Below are 14144 nucleotides of genomic sequence, written 5' to 3' on the forward strand. Positions count from 1 at the left end.
TGTGTGTGTGTGTGTGTGTGTGTGTGTGGTGTGGTGTGTGCTGGAGTGGGTCTGTCCCAGAGACTGCGGCTGTGCTTCCCAACACCCACCCTCCGGGGCCTGGCCTGCCCCTCCCCCACAGGTCCCTACTTCAACGGTCCATCCTGTGTCTCTGTCCCCATGTGCTCCTCCCCCCTGCCCCCTTGCCCCCGGGGGTCTGTGCATGTCAGGGGCACTTGAGTCACTGGCTCTGCCCTCTGCCCATGTAGGGCACGTGTGCTGAGCCCCGGCTGAGCTGCATGGGGAGCTGCATCCGCTTGTGTGTGCCACTTCTCAGCCTGGGGAGGGGGGCTGGCGTCCCTGTATGGGGGCCCCTGGGCAGGCCGTGGACACGGGTACATGGGGAGGGGCTGAGTGCGGGGTTGCGGGTGCTTTGTGCACAGCAGCAGGCTCTGGGCTGGCGGCCCCTGGGTGTGTGAGAGGGACGTTGGGGTGGGGAGGGGAGTGCAGGCCGCTGCAGTGCCCCTGTGTGTGGGATCCAGTGAACAGGAGCTGGCTGCTGAGCTCCGGAGGCCGCTCAGGGTCGCTGAGGGATGGCCCGGGGAAAAGCATTGTGTGAGCTCCTGCAGGGCAGGTAGTCAGCCAGAGGGAGCCTGAATGGGGTGCTGCAGGGGCAGCCAAGATGGGGGGCCAGGGGGAGGGACTAGAGGGGTCTGGGTAGGAAGTGCAAGGTTGAGAATGGAACAGGGGAGAGTGGGGATACTGAAGTGGGGGAGGGGTGGAGGCTGGAGCACAGAGGGTGAGCACAGAGGGTGAGCACGGAGGGTTCGGATCAGAGAAGTGGGGTGGGGAGGGAATTCAGGGAATGTGGGGAGGATTGGGGGGTGGGTATTTGGGCAGTAGGGGGAGAATACCAAGAGGACGCAGGGAATGTAAATGAAACGCAGCTGCCAGTAAACGCAGGCGGGAGGGCATGTGGTGAAGTGAGTCGAGGGGGCAGAAATAGGTAGAGGCTTCCATGGATGCAAAAGCGGGTACCTGGGAAGTACGAAAGGGACCAGAGGTGCTTTAGGGGAGCCAGTGAGATTACTTATGGAGGTGCAAGAGGGTGTGGGAAGAGTGAGGCCAAAGGACGAGGGAGAGGTCACAGAGGTCTGAGGAGGATGTTTTGGGGGAAAGGGGGGTAGGGTGTGTCGGGGGACATGAGAAATGGGGGGATGGCTCCCTGGGATGTGAGGAGGGCTTGTGGGAGTCAGGGATGAGGGGGGTGGGTTAGGGCGATGTGGAACCTCAACATGACATGGAGGAGTAGGGAGTGAGGTGCAGAGAGGAGGGGTACACAGGAGTTGGGGAGAGGGAGTTTAGAGGTACATGGAGCTGTGGGAGCAAGAGAGCAGCTGGGAAGTCCAAAGAGACTGTGGTGGGATGAGGGCAACACCACGTATGTCCTAGCTGGGGATTGGGTGAGGGAGTCGTGGAGCAGAGAGGGGAATGGAGCATGTGTAGGACAGGGGGTGGTTGAGAAGCAGGAACAGGGTGGGTCTGGATGTGGTTGGACCCCCCTCCCTGCCTCAGATCACCACTGGTATATATATATAGGTTACCTCTGGTGAATTCAAATCTTGGCTTTGACATTTTTCTAGCTGGTGTCATCTTGAGCAAGTTATTTCTCTGTGCCTCAGTTTCCCCATTTATAAAATGGGAAGAATAACAGTCAACCCTTCCCTGGGTTGTTGTGAGGACTAACTGAATACATAAATGGAAATATATAAATGCAAAGTGCTTGGAATCGTGACTGGCATTCAGTAATAATTCGATAAGTGTTCCTCATTGTCACGGTGTTACTGCCACACCCTGGGATAAACTCCAGGTGCTGCAGGGCCGAGCTCAGGGTGGATTCCGAGCAGACGGATATACGTGCTCAAGGTATTTCGGTGCTGTGGAGTGGAGGGTATTACCACTGCAGTTACCCGAGTATTCTCTTGGGTATTGTTGAAGAGTGATACTCACTGTGTGACCTTGGACAAGTTACTTAACCTTTCTGTGCCTCTGTTTCCCCACCTATAAGTGAAACTAGGGCTGGGTGTGGCAACTCATGCCTGTAATCCCAACACTTTGGGAGGCTGAGGCGGGAGGACTGTTTAAGTCTAGGAGTTCAAGACCAGCGTGGGAAAGATAGTGAGACCCCATCTCCACCAAAAAAAAAAAATTTTTTTAATTAGCTGGCCATGGTGGCAAGCACCTATAGTCCTAGGTACTTGGGAGGCTGAAGCTGGAAGATCCTTTGAGCTCAGGAGTTTGAGGCTGCAGTGAGCTATAATTGTGCCACTGCACTCCAGCCTGGGCAAGAGAGTGAGATTCTGTCTCAAAAAATATGAATAAATACATAGATAAAGTGGAATTGGTACTTATCCTTGCCCCAGAGGCTGGTTATGAGAAGGCAATTTAATGATCTATCTGTGAAGGGGGGCTTCAGATACTACCCAGCCAATGGCAAGTACTCCTTCTTGGCATATTGACATGGGAGTTTTATTGACTATATTGGCTGACATTTGGGGAAGGCTTATGTATGGGGTATGAGGCTGATGAGGGGGCAAGAGAGGGATTCCAGAGGGCAGGGAGAAAGACGGAGGAAGGGAGGGATTTGTGGCATGAGTGAAACAAAGTGAGGTTGCCTCCAGTGAGGAAGGGTGCTGCTGGCTGCTGGGGTCCTTGGAGACCTGGAAGAGATACAGGAGGAAGAGTAAGAAGGTGAGAATGAGGACATTACAGAATGCATGGTTAGAAACAGGCAGCTGTGACCTCTGAGCCAATTTCTGTGTCCAGTTTCCCCATCCACTCGCCGTTCCGGCCTTCTCAGCCCCTTTCCTCCCTTCCCCTCTCCCTTTTCCTACCCTCATTCACCCCTTTCAGCCCCTTCCCTCCTTCTCTGCCAACACCTCTCTATCCAGGGGAGGAAGACATGGTGGGTGTGGTGTGGATGAGTTTACTGGACTGTGATGAACTTTGAGCAAGGACTGTTGCTGGAGTATGTACATGTGAACACGCGTGGTGTTAGGTGCACTGAGGCGCCACAAGGAGGGTGGTGGCAGGAAGGGAGGACACGTGCACATCCAGAACCCTGTCGCCACGGTGCAAATGTATGGATTTTTACAAGGGGAGCCATGGGGGTCCTGGGAGCATACAGGGGTGCCTGTGGGGGTGGTACCTAAATACAGTGGAGCACAGTAACTATTATTGGCGTTTGCTGGGATGTATGTGTTCAGAGGGCGTATTATGGGAATACACTGAGATCCGAGTGAGGGCGAGTTATTATTGGAACATACTGGGATGTGTGGGGGTTGCCGAAACATACTGGAGTATTCGAGGAGGGCTGTTTTGCTGAATTTGTGGGGGCAGGTAATTGGGGAGCATGCCCGGCTATGATTGGAGTGTATTAGGGCCACATGGATGTTACTGGGATCTGGGTATTATTGGAATACACTGGGATTGTGAGGGTGGGAGGTGCTACAAGTGTGCCCTGGGTTGGGCTTTAGACAGTGCTGAAGGAAGCTGGGGACAGCAGAGTGCGCGTTCCAGTGACTCCTGGGTGTTCCTGGGTATTCTGAAGGCAGTGGGGTTGCAGCCAGCGTGTCTGAGTATTCCTGCTGTAGACTGGGGTGTCGGATCCTCTGGAAATGGAATGGATGTGTATTCCTGAGGTGTACAGTGGTCATGTCAGGAGGTTGGGGCTGTTTGAGTGAGTGTTGAGATCCATGAACTGTATCTGAGTTTCATTGACATCTCCTGGGTATGTGCACCTTACCCAAATGTGCTGGTGGTATTTGATGGCTTTACTGGAAACTACCACCCATATTCATGGGTGCTTTGCATTTTACTATAATAGAATATGCTGACTGCATGCAGTAGCTCCATCTGAGATGCACCAGGGAATACAGAAGACAGTGCTGTCCACGGGGAGCTTTGCAGCAATGGAAATGTTCTATATCTGTACTGTCCAATGTGGTGGCCACCAGCCACGTGCAGCTTCTGCACACTTGGAAATATGGCCACTGTCACTGAGGAATTGAATTTTTCCATTTGATTTTGATTCGCTTTCATAAAAACAGCCACATGCACCTAGTGGCCACCATACTGGGCACTGCAGAATTAGCAATTTTACCCTGCGTGGGGTCCTTGGGAGGTGACATATATATAAAGGAATTTTGAGGGGTATCATCAAAGCACATGAGTCCTCTTGACTTAACACCCTGACCTAAGGACATCGAGCAGATCGTATTGAGCACCTACTATGTGCCAGGCACTGTGCAAAATACTAAATGTGTATTACCCCCACTGGATTCCCACCGCAACCCCATCAGGTGGGATCTGTGATAGCCCCCCATTATAGATGAGGGAACTGAGGCACAAAAGGTTAAAGTTGTGGGCTCAAGGTCACAGGCAGGAAGTGACTAGCAGGGACCCAAGCCTGGCTGTCTGGTAATCTGGAAGCTCTTCTCCCCATCCTCCCCACCGTGCCTGGTGCTGAATGGATGGGTGGATGGATGCATGGATGGATGAATGAGGAGAGAGGGAGTGGGAGAGAGAGCATGCCGACTCCGAGGGGGAAGCCCATCAGGGCTGCTGCTAGCATACGCACACAGAGTGGGTGACAGAGATCCTAGGAGATGCAATTAATGGCCCTGGAGCAGAGGTTTGGGTCTCTGGGTTGCCGGGTGGGGGACAGGCTCTGTGTCTCATGATCTCTTCTCCACTCCCCCCACCACCCCCCCCATTTATCCTGCCTCCCTGCCAGCGATTACATCATTAAGGAGAAGACAGTCTTGCTGCAGAAGAAGGACAGTGAGGGGTTTGGGTTCGTGCTCCGGGGGGCCAAGGGTGAGTGCCAGCTGGGGAGGGGATGGGAGAAGGGCTCTGTGACCCCAGAAGCAGGGCTGGAAAGGGGGGCTGGAAAGAGGAAGGGACCCCAGCCCGCCCACCACCCCACCCCGGGGTGCTGGTCCCTCAGCTGCGGTGAGGCCTCCGTGACTTGGGTCTGAGCCCCATCCCCTGCTCGGCCTCTCCACCCCCTCCCCTCCGACCCCGCCGGCTCCTCCCTGTCTGCAGCGCAGACCCCCATCGAGGAGTTCACCCCTACCCCGGCCTTCCCGGCGCTGCAGTACCTGGAGTCCGTGGACGAGGGTGGCGTGGCATGGCGAGCTGGACTGCGAATGGGAGACTTCCTCATCGAGGTGAGTCCAGGCCCCCTCTCTTCCCTGGGACCCTGTGAGAAGTTCCCAGACCCCCTCATGATCCACACCAGGATCTGGCTGCCCAGTTTTATTCTCCTTTGGCACCAGGGTTCCCAGCCCCCTGCCCACCCTCCAGCCAGCCTCTGCTTTCCCCAGTGATTCCATCCAAAGGCCTCTGAGGCATCTCAAAAGAGTGACCCAGAGCTGTCCCCAACACATACACAATACCAGGGGATGGCCAGGCACGGTGGCTCATGCCTGTGATCCCAGTGCTTTGGGAAGCTGAAGCAGGTGGATTACTCAAACTCAGGAGTTTGAGACCAGCCTGGGCAACGTAGCAAGACCCTGTCTCTTAAAAAAAAAAATTAGCCGGTGCTGTGTGCCTGAGGTCTCAGCTACTCAGGAGGCTGAGGTGGGAGGATTGCTTGAGCCCAGGAAGTCGAGGGTGCAGTGAGCCATGATTGTGCCACTGCACCCCAATCTGGGTGACAGAGAGAGACCCTGTCTTTTAAAAATAAAAGTAAATAAATAAATAAATACTGGGGACAAGGAGGGAGGGGGAAGTGAATAGGGTAGGCTGAGCTTCTTCCCCAACCCTGGGGCCAGGGAGGGTGGGAAAGGGGGCTTGCCCAGGGAGGTGGTGGTATGAAGGGTCAGAGGGAGGGGAATGTGGCCCAGAGGGCCATGGACAGGGAAGCGCAGGAGGCATCCTCCTTGGGGTCTCTGAAGCTGCAAGCACCCCTCCCCTTGTCTACGCTGTGTGATCTGGGGGTGTCTGTGCCACAGGTGAACGGGCAGAATGTGGTGAAGGTCGGCCACCGACAGGTGGTGAACATGATCCGCCAAGGGGGCAACACGCTGATGGTGAAGGTGGTGATGGTCACCAGGCACCCGGACATGGATGAGGCAGTGCACAAGAAAGGTGCTCCTGCGGCCACTCTCGCAGCCACCCCACTGCCACCAGGCTCAGCCCTGCGAGAGCCCCAGGGCTGGTTGCTGCTGCCCAAGGCCTTCCCTTCCCTAGCACTGCTTCTCCATGACCCTTGTGGGGAGAAACTGAGGCAGGGAGGGCTCAGCACGCTGGCACTGGCTATTCTCTGAGCCCTGGGAGCCCTGTGGTGGTAGAGGGTGGTGGGGGCGTCTCCCCCATGATACTGATGCCTCCCCTCATCACCTTTTCAGCACCCCAGCAGGCCAAGCGGCTGCCGCCCCCAACCATCTCCCTGCGTTCCAAATCTATGACCTCAGAGCTGGAGGAGATGGGTGAGCCTGCGGGGCTGCTGAGGCCAGGGGGCTGGGGGGGAGAGGGGAAGGAGGGCTGGACCATCCCTTGAGTTCGTTAGTGTTGTTAGTGACCAGGGGTCCTTGTCCTCATCCTGTCCCCAGTCCATGGGTCGGACTCTGGCCTGTGTGTGTGTCTCTGGGAAGGGGTGTCTGAGAGACGACTTTCCACTGTGCTCTTGTATCTGTTTCTCTGTTGGGGTCTCTCTAAGGGTCTGTATGTACCCTCTCTGCGGGTCTCTCTGTCTCCTTCCTTCTGTCCCTCCTCACCCCCAAGCCCCATTCAACATCTCTCCCTCCACCAGCTCCCCCCAACCCCCAATAACAGAGGAAAGAGAGCCCCTCCCTCCAGACGAGGCCGAGTGGACCTGGGGGTCCCATTTCCCCAGACAGGGGGCTGGTCGGACAGCTGACCGCCCCCACCCCGGGGCTCTGAGGGAGGTGGGCTTCCAGAGAGGGGGCCCCTCGCCTTCCCCTGACGTCCTAACTCTTGGCTCCTCTACTGCCTCTCCCCCGGGCTAGTCTCCCCCTGGAAGAAGAAGAGTGGTGAGTGGGCACAGGACTGGCGGGAGGGCCCCCGTCTCCCGACCCCGCCGGCGGACTCGCCCCTCCCTGACCCCGGCCCCTCACTGCCCCTCTCGCGCATGCGCGCGCCCGCTGGCCACGCCCACTGGCCCGCACCTGCTGGCCACGCCTACAGGCCGAGCCCGCTCCGCCCCGCCCCCGGGGGCTCCCTGGGCTTCATCCGTGTTCTTTGCCCACAGAGTACGAGCAGCAGCCGGCGCCGGTGCCCAGCATGGAGAAAAAGCGGACCGTGTATCAGATGGCTCTCAGTAAGACAGCCCAGCCCTGCCCCTCGGGCTGCCGGGCCCCAGCCCCGGCATCCGCTGCATCCCCATCCCACCATGAACCCCACGGCGCCCCTCACCTTCCTGCCCCAGAGAGGGCGGGATCCCACCTCCCCTCCCTCCACCCGCCCTCTCCCGACGGCTGCCCCGTTCCCTGCCCGCACCCCTTCGCACCCTGGGTGCTGCCCACCGGGCTGGGAGATTGTGTCTCCAAGCGGGACTTCCCGTCCACCTGGACCCAGACAGAGCTGCCCTTTCCTGGTTGATCCAAGTGCTGGATGAACTGCGGGCGGCAGCTCTGGTCTTTGCGGCCCGGGTCAAAGCAAACTTCATTGTCGTCCCACCTCTGTTCATCTCCCCCTAGACAAACTGGACGAAATCCTGGCCGCGGCTCAACAGACCATCAGTGCAAGCGAGAGCCCTGGGCCCGGTGGCCTCGCGTCCCTGGGCAAACACCGACCCAAAGGTTTCTTTGCCACTGAGGTAGGCGGCCTGGTGTGGGGAGGAACTGCCAGGGGGGAGGCGGTTCACACACCAACCTGGAGCCTTTCTCTTTCCAAAACCCTCGTGACGCCCCTGTGCTTTAGGCTGGTCCTGGAGGGGTGACATGCATCCTAGGGTTTCCTCCTTTCTCCCAACTTTGGGGACCTCCTTTCCTCCTTATCCCCTTTCCCTCAAATCCCATCTCTGTCCTTTTCTGTCTCCACTTTCCACCCTGCTATTATACTTGCGCTCTTGCCCCGCCTCTTTCTGTCCCTCTGCGTCCCATCTTAAGGGTTTCAGGGAAGGCAAAATGATGTCATGGATGGAGATTCCCCAGCATAATAATAGATACCCAACACGTAGTACGTATTAAAATATGAATGGTCATGTCTGTCGCCACTCTGTCTGCGTATCCCCACAACCAGAGGCCAACCTGTAGGGGGTGTTGATAATTTGGGGGACACTGCATTTTATTTCATTTTTTTATTTTTATTTATTTATTTATTTTGAGACTAAGTCTCACTCTGTCGCCCAGGCTGGAGTGCAGTGGGGCAAGCTTGGCTCACTGCAACCTCTGCCCCCCGGGTTCAAGCGATTCTCCCGCCTCAGTCTCCTGAGTAGCTGGGATTACAGGTGTGTGCCACCATGCCTGGCTAATTTTTGTATCTTTAATAGAGACAGGGTTTTGCCATCATGGCTAGGCTGGTATCGAACTCCTGGCCTCAAGTGATCTGCCTGCCTCCGCCCTCCAAAATGCTGGGATTACAGGCGTGAGCCACCAGCCAGACACCAAATTTTATATGGATTATCTCATTCATTCCTTAGATTCATCCTGGGAGGTACACAAGGTTGTTAGCCCATTTACAGAGGGGGAAACTGAGGCTCAAGGAAGGAGGAGGGATTTTAACCCAGGCAGGCAGCCCTCTGAACCCATGGTCCTGCCACAGCCCTGGCTATCCTGGTAGGGTCCTGCTGGTCCCTTCCTGGATGTTGCCCCTACTCCACTGGGCTGTGTGCCTTCCCTCCAACACATCCCCTACTATGCCTGCCAGTGCCACCCCTCACCCTCCAACTGTCTCCTCCAGAGGCCACGCTCTGCCTTACTCCTCCCTTCCCGCTTCCTTCTTCTCTGCCCAGTCCCCATCCTCTGGCCACATCCACCATGTAGTGGTCAGGGGTCCATTTACTCTAGAACTGGGTTCTTTGGCTTTTAGGGGGTCATGGATCTCTTTGGCAGGCTGCCATAGTCCTTCCCAGAATAATGTTTATAAATGCATAACATAAAATAACAAAAGAGGCCAGTTACACTAAAATGTAGTTCTCAAAATATTTTTCAAAAGCAAAATTTGTGATATCATAATATCATCTTTTTTTGTCAACATGTTAGACATTGGCGGTGGATTTTAACAACTCTAATTTCAAAATCACGAGGAGCATAAACACTATTTTGGGAAATCTGCACCACTGTGATGGGATATGGAAATATCTGTGATTCCTACTGGGGATACAGGCATGGGTCTTGCTGAAACTAGCATGGTTTGCTGCTTACATATTTAATTGAGGAAAGGTTGAGTTTTTGTTGGAGGATGATGAAAATGAAGACAGGATTTTTTTCCTGTACAAGTGCACAGGCCCCTGAAGTCTATCCACAATCCCTCGTGCTCTGGAGGGGCTCGTACTTTTATAAAAATCAAGAGTAGGAGGCTGGGCGCGGTGGCTCATGCCTGTAATCCCAGCACTTTGGGAGGCTGAAGTGGGCTGATCACCTGAGGTCAGGAGTTCAAGACCAGCCTGGCCAACATGGAGAAACCCCATCTCTACTAAAAATACAAAAATTAGCCGGATGTGGTAGCATGTGCCTGTAATCCCAGCTACTCAGGAGGCTGAGGCGAGAGAATTGCTTGAACCCGCGAGGCGGAGGTTGCAGTAAGCCGAGATCGCGCCATTGCACTCCAGCCTGGGCGACAAAAGCGAAACTCTGTCTCAAAAAAAAAACCAAAAAACTTCTTCTTTATATGGAGTCCAAATCTACCTCCCTTGGGCTCTTACCTTTTTTGACACAGTTTCCTCCTTCTGTGATCTTCTTCTATCTTCACTTGCCCTGCAGCAAACTTCTCATAATTCCTCAGCAAACTTCTTCACAACCAGCTTTAAGAAGGAAAGGGCAGTACCGAAACAGAAAGAAAGAGAGAGCATGCACGTGCCCATTTTACAGAAGATGAAACAGTCTTAGAGATTTGCATTCACTTGCCCGAGACCTTTCATCGTGTGTGTATCTAATCAAGACAGAACCAAAGTCCAAGACCTCTTCCTCTCCGTCATGTTTTCTAACATCTGCACTGTTGACACAGTTGGCCCTCATGATTCCCAGATTCTGTGTTTGCAAATTTGCCTACTCGCTGAAACTTATTAGAACCCCAGAATCAATAGGCGAAGGGTTTTTGTGATTATTCTTGGACAGGCACAAAGCAGAGAAAATCTTGAGTAGCCCTATGTGTGGGCTCCCAGACGAGGCTGAACGAGGGGGCCTTCTCATTTCAGCTCTTATACTGTGAACAAGTGTCTTTTCTCGGTCTATTTAGTGCCATGTGCTTTGCATCTTTGGGCCTTTTAGTGGCGATATCAGCATTTAAAAGGTCCCCCAAGCATGGTGCTGAAGAGCAGTCTGGTGTTCCTAAGTGCGAGAAGGCCGTGATGTGCCTCATGGAGAAAATACGTATGTTAGAGAAGCTTCATTCAGGCATGAGTTAGAGTGCTGGTGGCCAGGAGTTGGATGAATCAACAACGTGTATTAAATACGGCATCCTTCAACAGAAACATGCATAAAACAAGGTTATGTATTGATTGGCTGAGGGAAATGTGTGGCAACCCCATATAACATAACAACCGCATATAGCCACAATTGCCTGTACTTGGAGCTGCGTAATTCTTTGTTGTGGAAGCCTGTCCCGTGCATTGTAGGATTTTAGCAGCATCCCTGGCCTCTACCGTCTGGATGCCAGCAGCAAATACTGCCCAATGTCCTCTGGGGTGCAAAACCACCTCTAATTGAGAACCACTGCCCTATATCATTCTAAGGTTAAAAGATTTTCAGGGCCAGGCGTAGCGGCTCACACCTATAATCCCAGCACTTTGGGAGGCCAAGGCAGGCAGATCACAAAGTCAAGAGATCAAGACCATCCTGGCAAACATGGTGAAATCCCGTCTCTACTAAAAATACAAAAATTAGCTGGGCGTGGTGGTGTGCACCTGTGGTCCCAGCTACTTGGGAGGCTGAGGCAGGGGAATCACTTGAACCCAGGAGATGGAGGTTACAGTGAGCCGAGATCATGCCACTGCACTCCAGCCTGGCAGTAGAGTGAGACTCCATCTAAAAAAAAAATAGAAAAAAGGAAAAGAAAATAGGCCAGGTACAGTGGTTCACACCTGTAATCCCAACACTTCGGGAGGCCAAGGCAGGAGGATCACTTGAGGCCAGGAGTTTGAGACCAGCCTGGGCAACATAGTGAGACCCTGTCTCTACAAAATATTTAAAAATTAGCCAGTCATGGTGTGTGCTGAGGTGGGAGGATCACTTGAGCAAGGGAGGTCAAAGCTGCAGTGAGCCATGCTTGCGCCACTGCGCTCCAGCCTGGGCAACAGATTGAGACCCTGTCTCAATAAATACATAAATTAATTAATTGAAATAAAATAAACTAGAAAGTCCACCATGACTCACCAGTGATCTCTGTGTATGCCTCCAGAGACCCCGCAACAGCAGAGACCCCACAATAGCATATCAGACTGAGTGTAAATCTCTGATAAATTAATTAGAGCAAGTCCTGTTTTCATTAATTCAACAAATACGCAGAGCTCCTGTGAAGTGCCAGGCAGTCACAGTGCTAGGTCTGCCCTGCATGAACCCAGCTACAGGACAGTCAAGAGCCTAACCCTCAGGGAACTCACTCTCTGAGCTCCAAAGACCCCCACCCCCAGAGGAGCCCAGACACCAGCCAGTAATAAAACCAGCTGCCCACCTGCCCCCGCCTCCTAGAAATGAAACTCACAAGCACTCACCTGAGTTCTGTGAGACCTCCTTTCCCTCTGTGTCCAGAGGACCCATAGTCATTTGCCCTGTACATCCCCCTCGCCTTTTCTTCTCTCACTTCTTGGATCTGTCCCTGGGCCTTCCCCCGGCCCCCCTCTCATGTTGGAGGCTCTCTCTGCCGCCTTCTCTGCTCCTTCCCAACTGCCATTTTTATCTTTCCCGCTCTCTGAGTCAATGGAGATGCCCCTTCATGAGGTTTCTGCATCTCGGTGGCCTCTCTCGACGTCTGGTCTTGTTTTCGGTGTCTCGATTTCCCATTCATTTCGGCTCCTCTCCCCTCTTCACTCTGCATCTTCCCTCTGGTCTAGATGCAGTGGGGTGGGGGGTGCAGTAGCCCCCGAGGCTTCTTGGGTCAGGTCTGCACAAAAGTGAACAAGAGCAAAGCATTGTATAAGATGCCACTATCAGCCAGGAGTGATGGCTCACGCCTGTAATCCCAGCACTTCGGGAGGCCAAGGCAGGTGCATCACCTGAGATCAGGAGTTTGAGACCAGCCTGGCTAACAAGGCGAAACCCCGTCGCTACTAAAACTACAAAAATTTGCTGGGTGTGGTGGCGCACGCCTGTTATTCCAGCTACTCGGGAGGATGAGACAGGAGAATCGCTTGAACCTGGGAGGCAGAGGTTGCAGTGAGCCAAGATTGCGGCACTGCACTCCAGCCTGGGTGACAGGGTGAGATTCTGTCTTGAAAAAAAAAAAAAGATGCCACTATCTAAGGACTTGGAAACTGGGAGATTTCAACCCTCTCCAAAGATGCACTTTTGCATACAACCTAGAGGAGGTGGGGACAGTGGGGGCGCAGAGCCCGGCAGATCCACCCTAGGTCAGGGCACCTCTTGGGCTGTCTCCTCCTAGGTCTCTGCTGTCCATCCGCCCCTCGGTATGGCTTTGGCTTTCTCTGCTACTGTCTTTGTCACCCACCACTGATGCCCGAGGGCTCCCTCGTGCCCCCTCATCTCTCAGTCTGAGACGTCATCGCTCCCTCTCAGTTGCACTCCCCACTTCTGGGGTTCCCTCCTGGGGCTGCTCAGGCCCTCTCTGAGTCAGAGCTGCCCTCCCTCCTGCCTCTCTGGGCTCTTCCTGCTTCCCATCGCCCTCTCATTTCCCCTCTCATCTCTCAGTCCTTGTCTCTCCCACTTCTAGGCCCCATCTCTGTCTGTCCCTCTTCCCCTCTCTCACTCTCCCCATCCCTCCCTGTTTCCCCGCCTCCCTCTCTCCCCTATCTGTCTTTGTCTCTTTGTCTCTGTCTGTCCATCTCTGTCTGTGTCTCCTTGTCTCCCTAGCTCTCTCTCTGTCTCTCTATCTCTGTCTCCTCATCTCTGCCGTTGTCTCTCTGTCTCCCCATCTCTACCTTTGTCTCTCTGTCTCTCTATCTCTGTCTCCCTATCTCTGCCTTTGTCTCTGTCTCTGTCTCTCCATCTCTATCTCTCCCCATCTTTGCCTTTGTCTCTCTGTCTATTTCTCTACCTCTGTCTCTGTGTCTCCTTGTCTCCCTCTCTCTGTCTCTGTCTATCTCTGTCCCCCCATCTCTGTCTCTTCAGTTGTCTTCCCTCCATTCTCTCCCCTGTCCCCTCTCAGGGCTGCCTGCTTAGCAGGAGTTCCCCAGCCACTGGTCAGCCGCAGGACATGCGCTGCCATTGAGGCACCAGGCCACGAGGTGACGGAGAACTGGGCCTTTGGGCCACTGACTGAAGGGAGTCCGCCCGGCAGCCGGTGACGTCATGCAAGGCTGCGCACTCTGATTGGCTGCCCCTTCTGCGCGGGAGCTAATGCTCCCGTTGGTTGGTGGAGTTCAGGTGCTCCCTCGGGAGTCAGTGCGATGCCCCATCAGATTGTTATGGTTCCTCCGTCAGTCTGACAGCTCTCCTGTCACCCTGACCCTTCTTATGTCAAGCTAACCCATTTTTGTCCCTTATTCTTCCACATGGTGCAGAAGTGTCTTTTGTCAGCTTGCAAATCTAACCAGGCGTCTGTCACTTTGCACCCTCCTCTGTCGGGGACACCCCTCCCCCTCACTCTACCAGTTTCCTGCCACTCTAAGCCCTCTCCCGTCACCCTGACCCCTTGCCTGTAACCCTGACCCCTCCCCATCACACTGACACCCCCTATCACCCTGACCCCTCCCAATCATCATGACCCCTTACCTATAACCCTGACCCCTCCCCATCACCCTGACCCCTCCCCATTATTCTGACCCCTCCCCATCACCCTGACCCCTCCCCGTCATCCCGACC

The 14144-nt window shown here is 54.4% G+C and overlaps 1 protein-coding gene across 1 annotated transcript in view; it reads left to right on the top strand.

Annotated features, from left to right (window-relative positions):
- The first annotated feature begins 4447 nt into the window (after nt 1–4447).
- Nucleotides 4448–14144, top strand: part of LOC116464054 (SH3 and multiple ankyrin repeat domains protein 1-like) — a 25511-nt gene continuing 15814 nt past the window's right edge. The window contains 8 exon segments of the mRNA XM_032147327.2: nt 4448–4679; nt 4682–4744; nt 4746–4857; nt 5086–5210; nt 5997–6132; nt 6393–6473; nt 7256–7324; nt 7704–7822. Coding sequence (XP_032003218.1) covers nt 4647–4679; nt 4682–4744; nt 4746–4857; nt 5086–5210; nt 5997–6132; nt 6393–6473; nt 7256–7324; nt 7704–7822 — 738 coding nt within the window. The 5' untranslated portion in view covers nt 4448–4646.

This window comes from Hylobates moloch, unplaced genomic scaffold, assembly GCF_009828535.3.
Source record: "Hylobates moloch isolate HMO894 unplaced genomic scaffold, HMol_V3 SCAFFOLD_148, whole genome shotgun sequence".
In the NCBI taxonomy this organism is placed as follows: Eukaryota; Metazoa; Chordata; class Mammalia; order Primates; family Hylobatidae; genus Hylobates; species Hylobates moloch.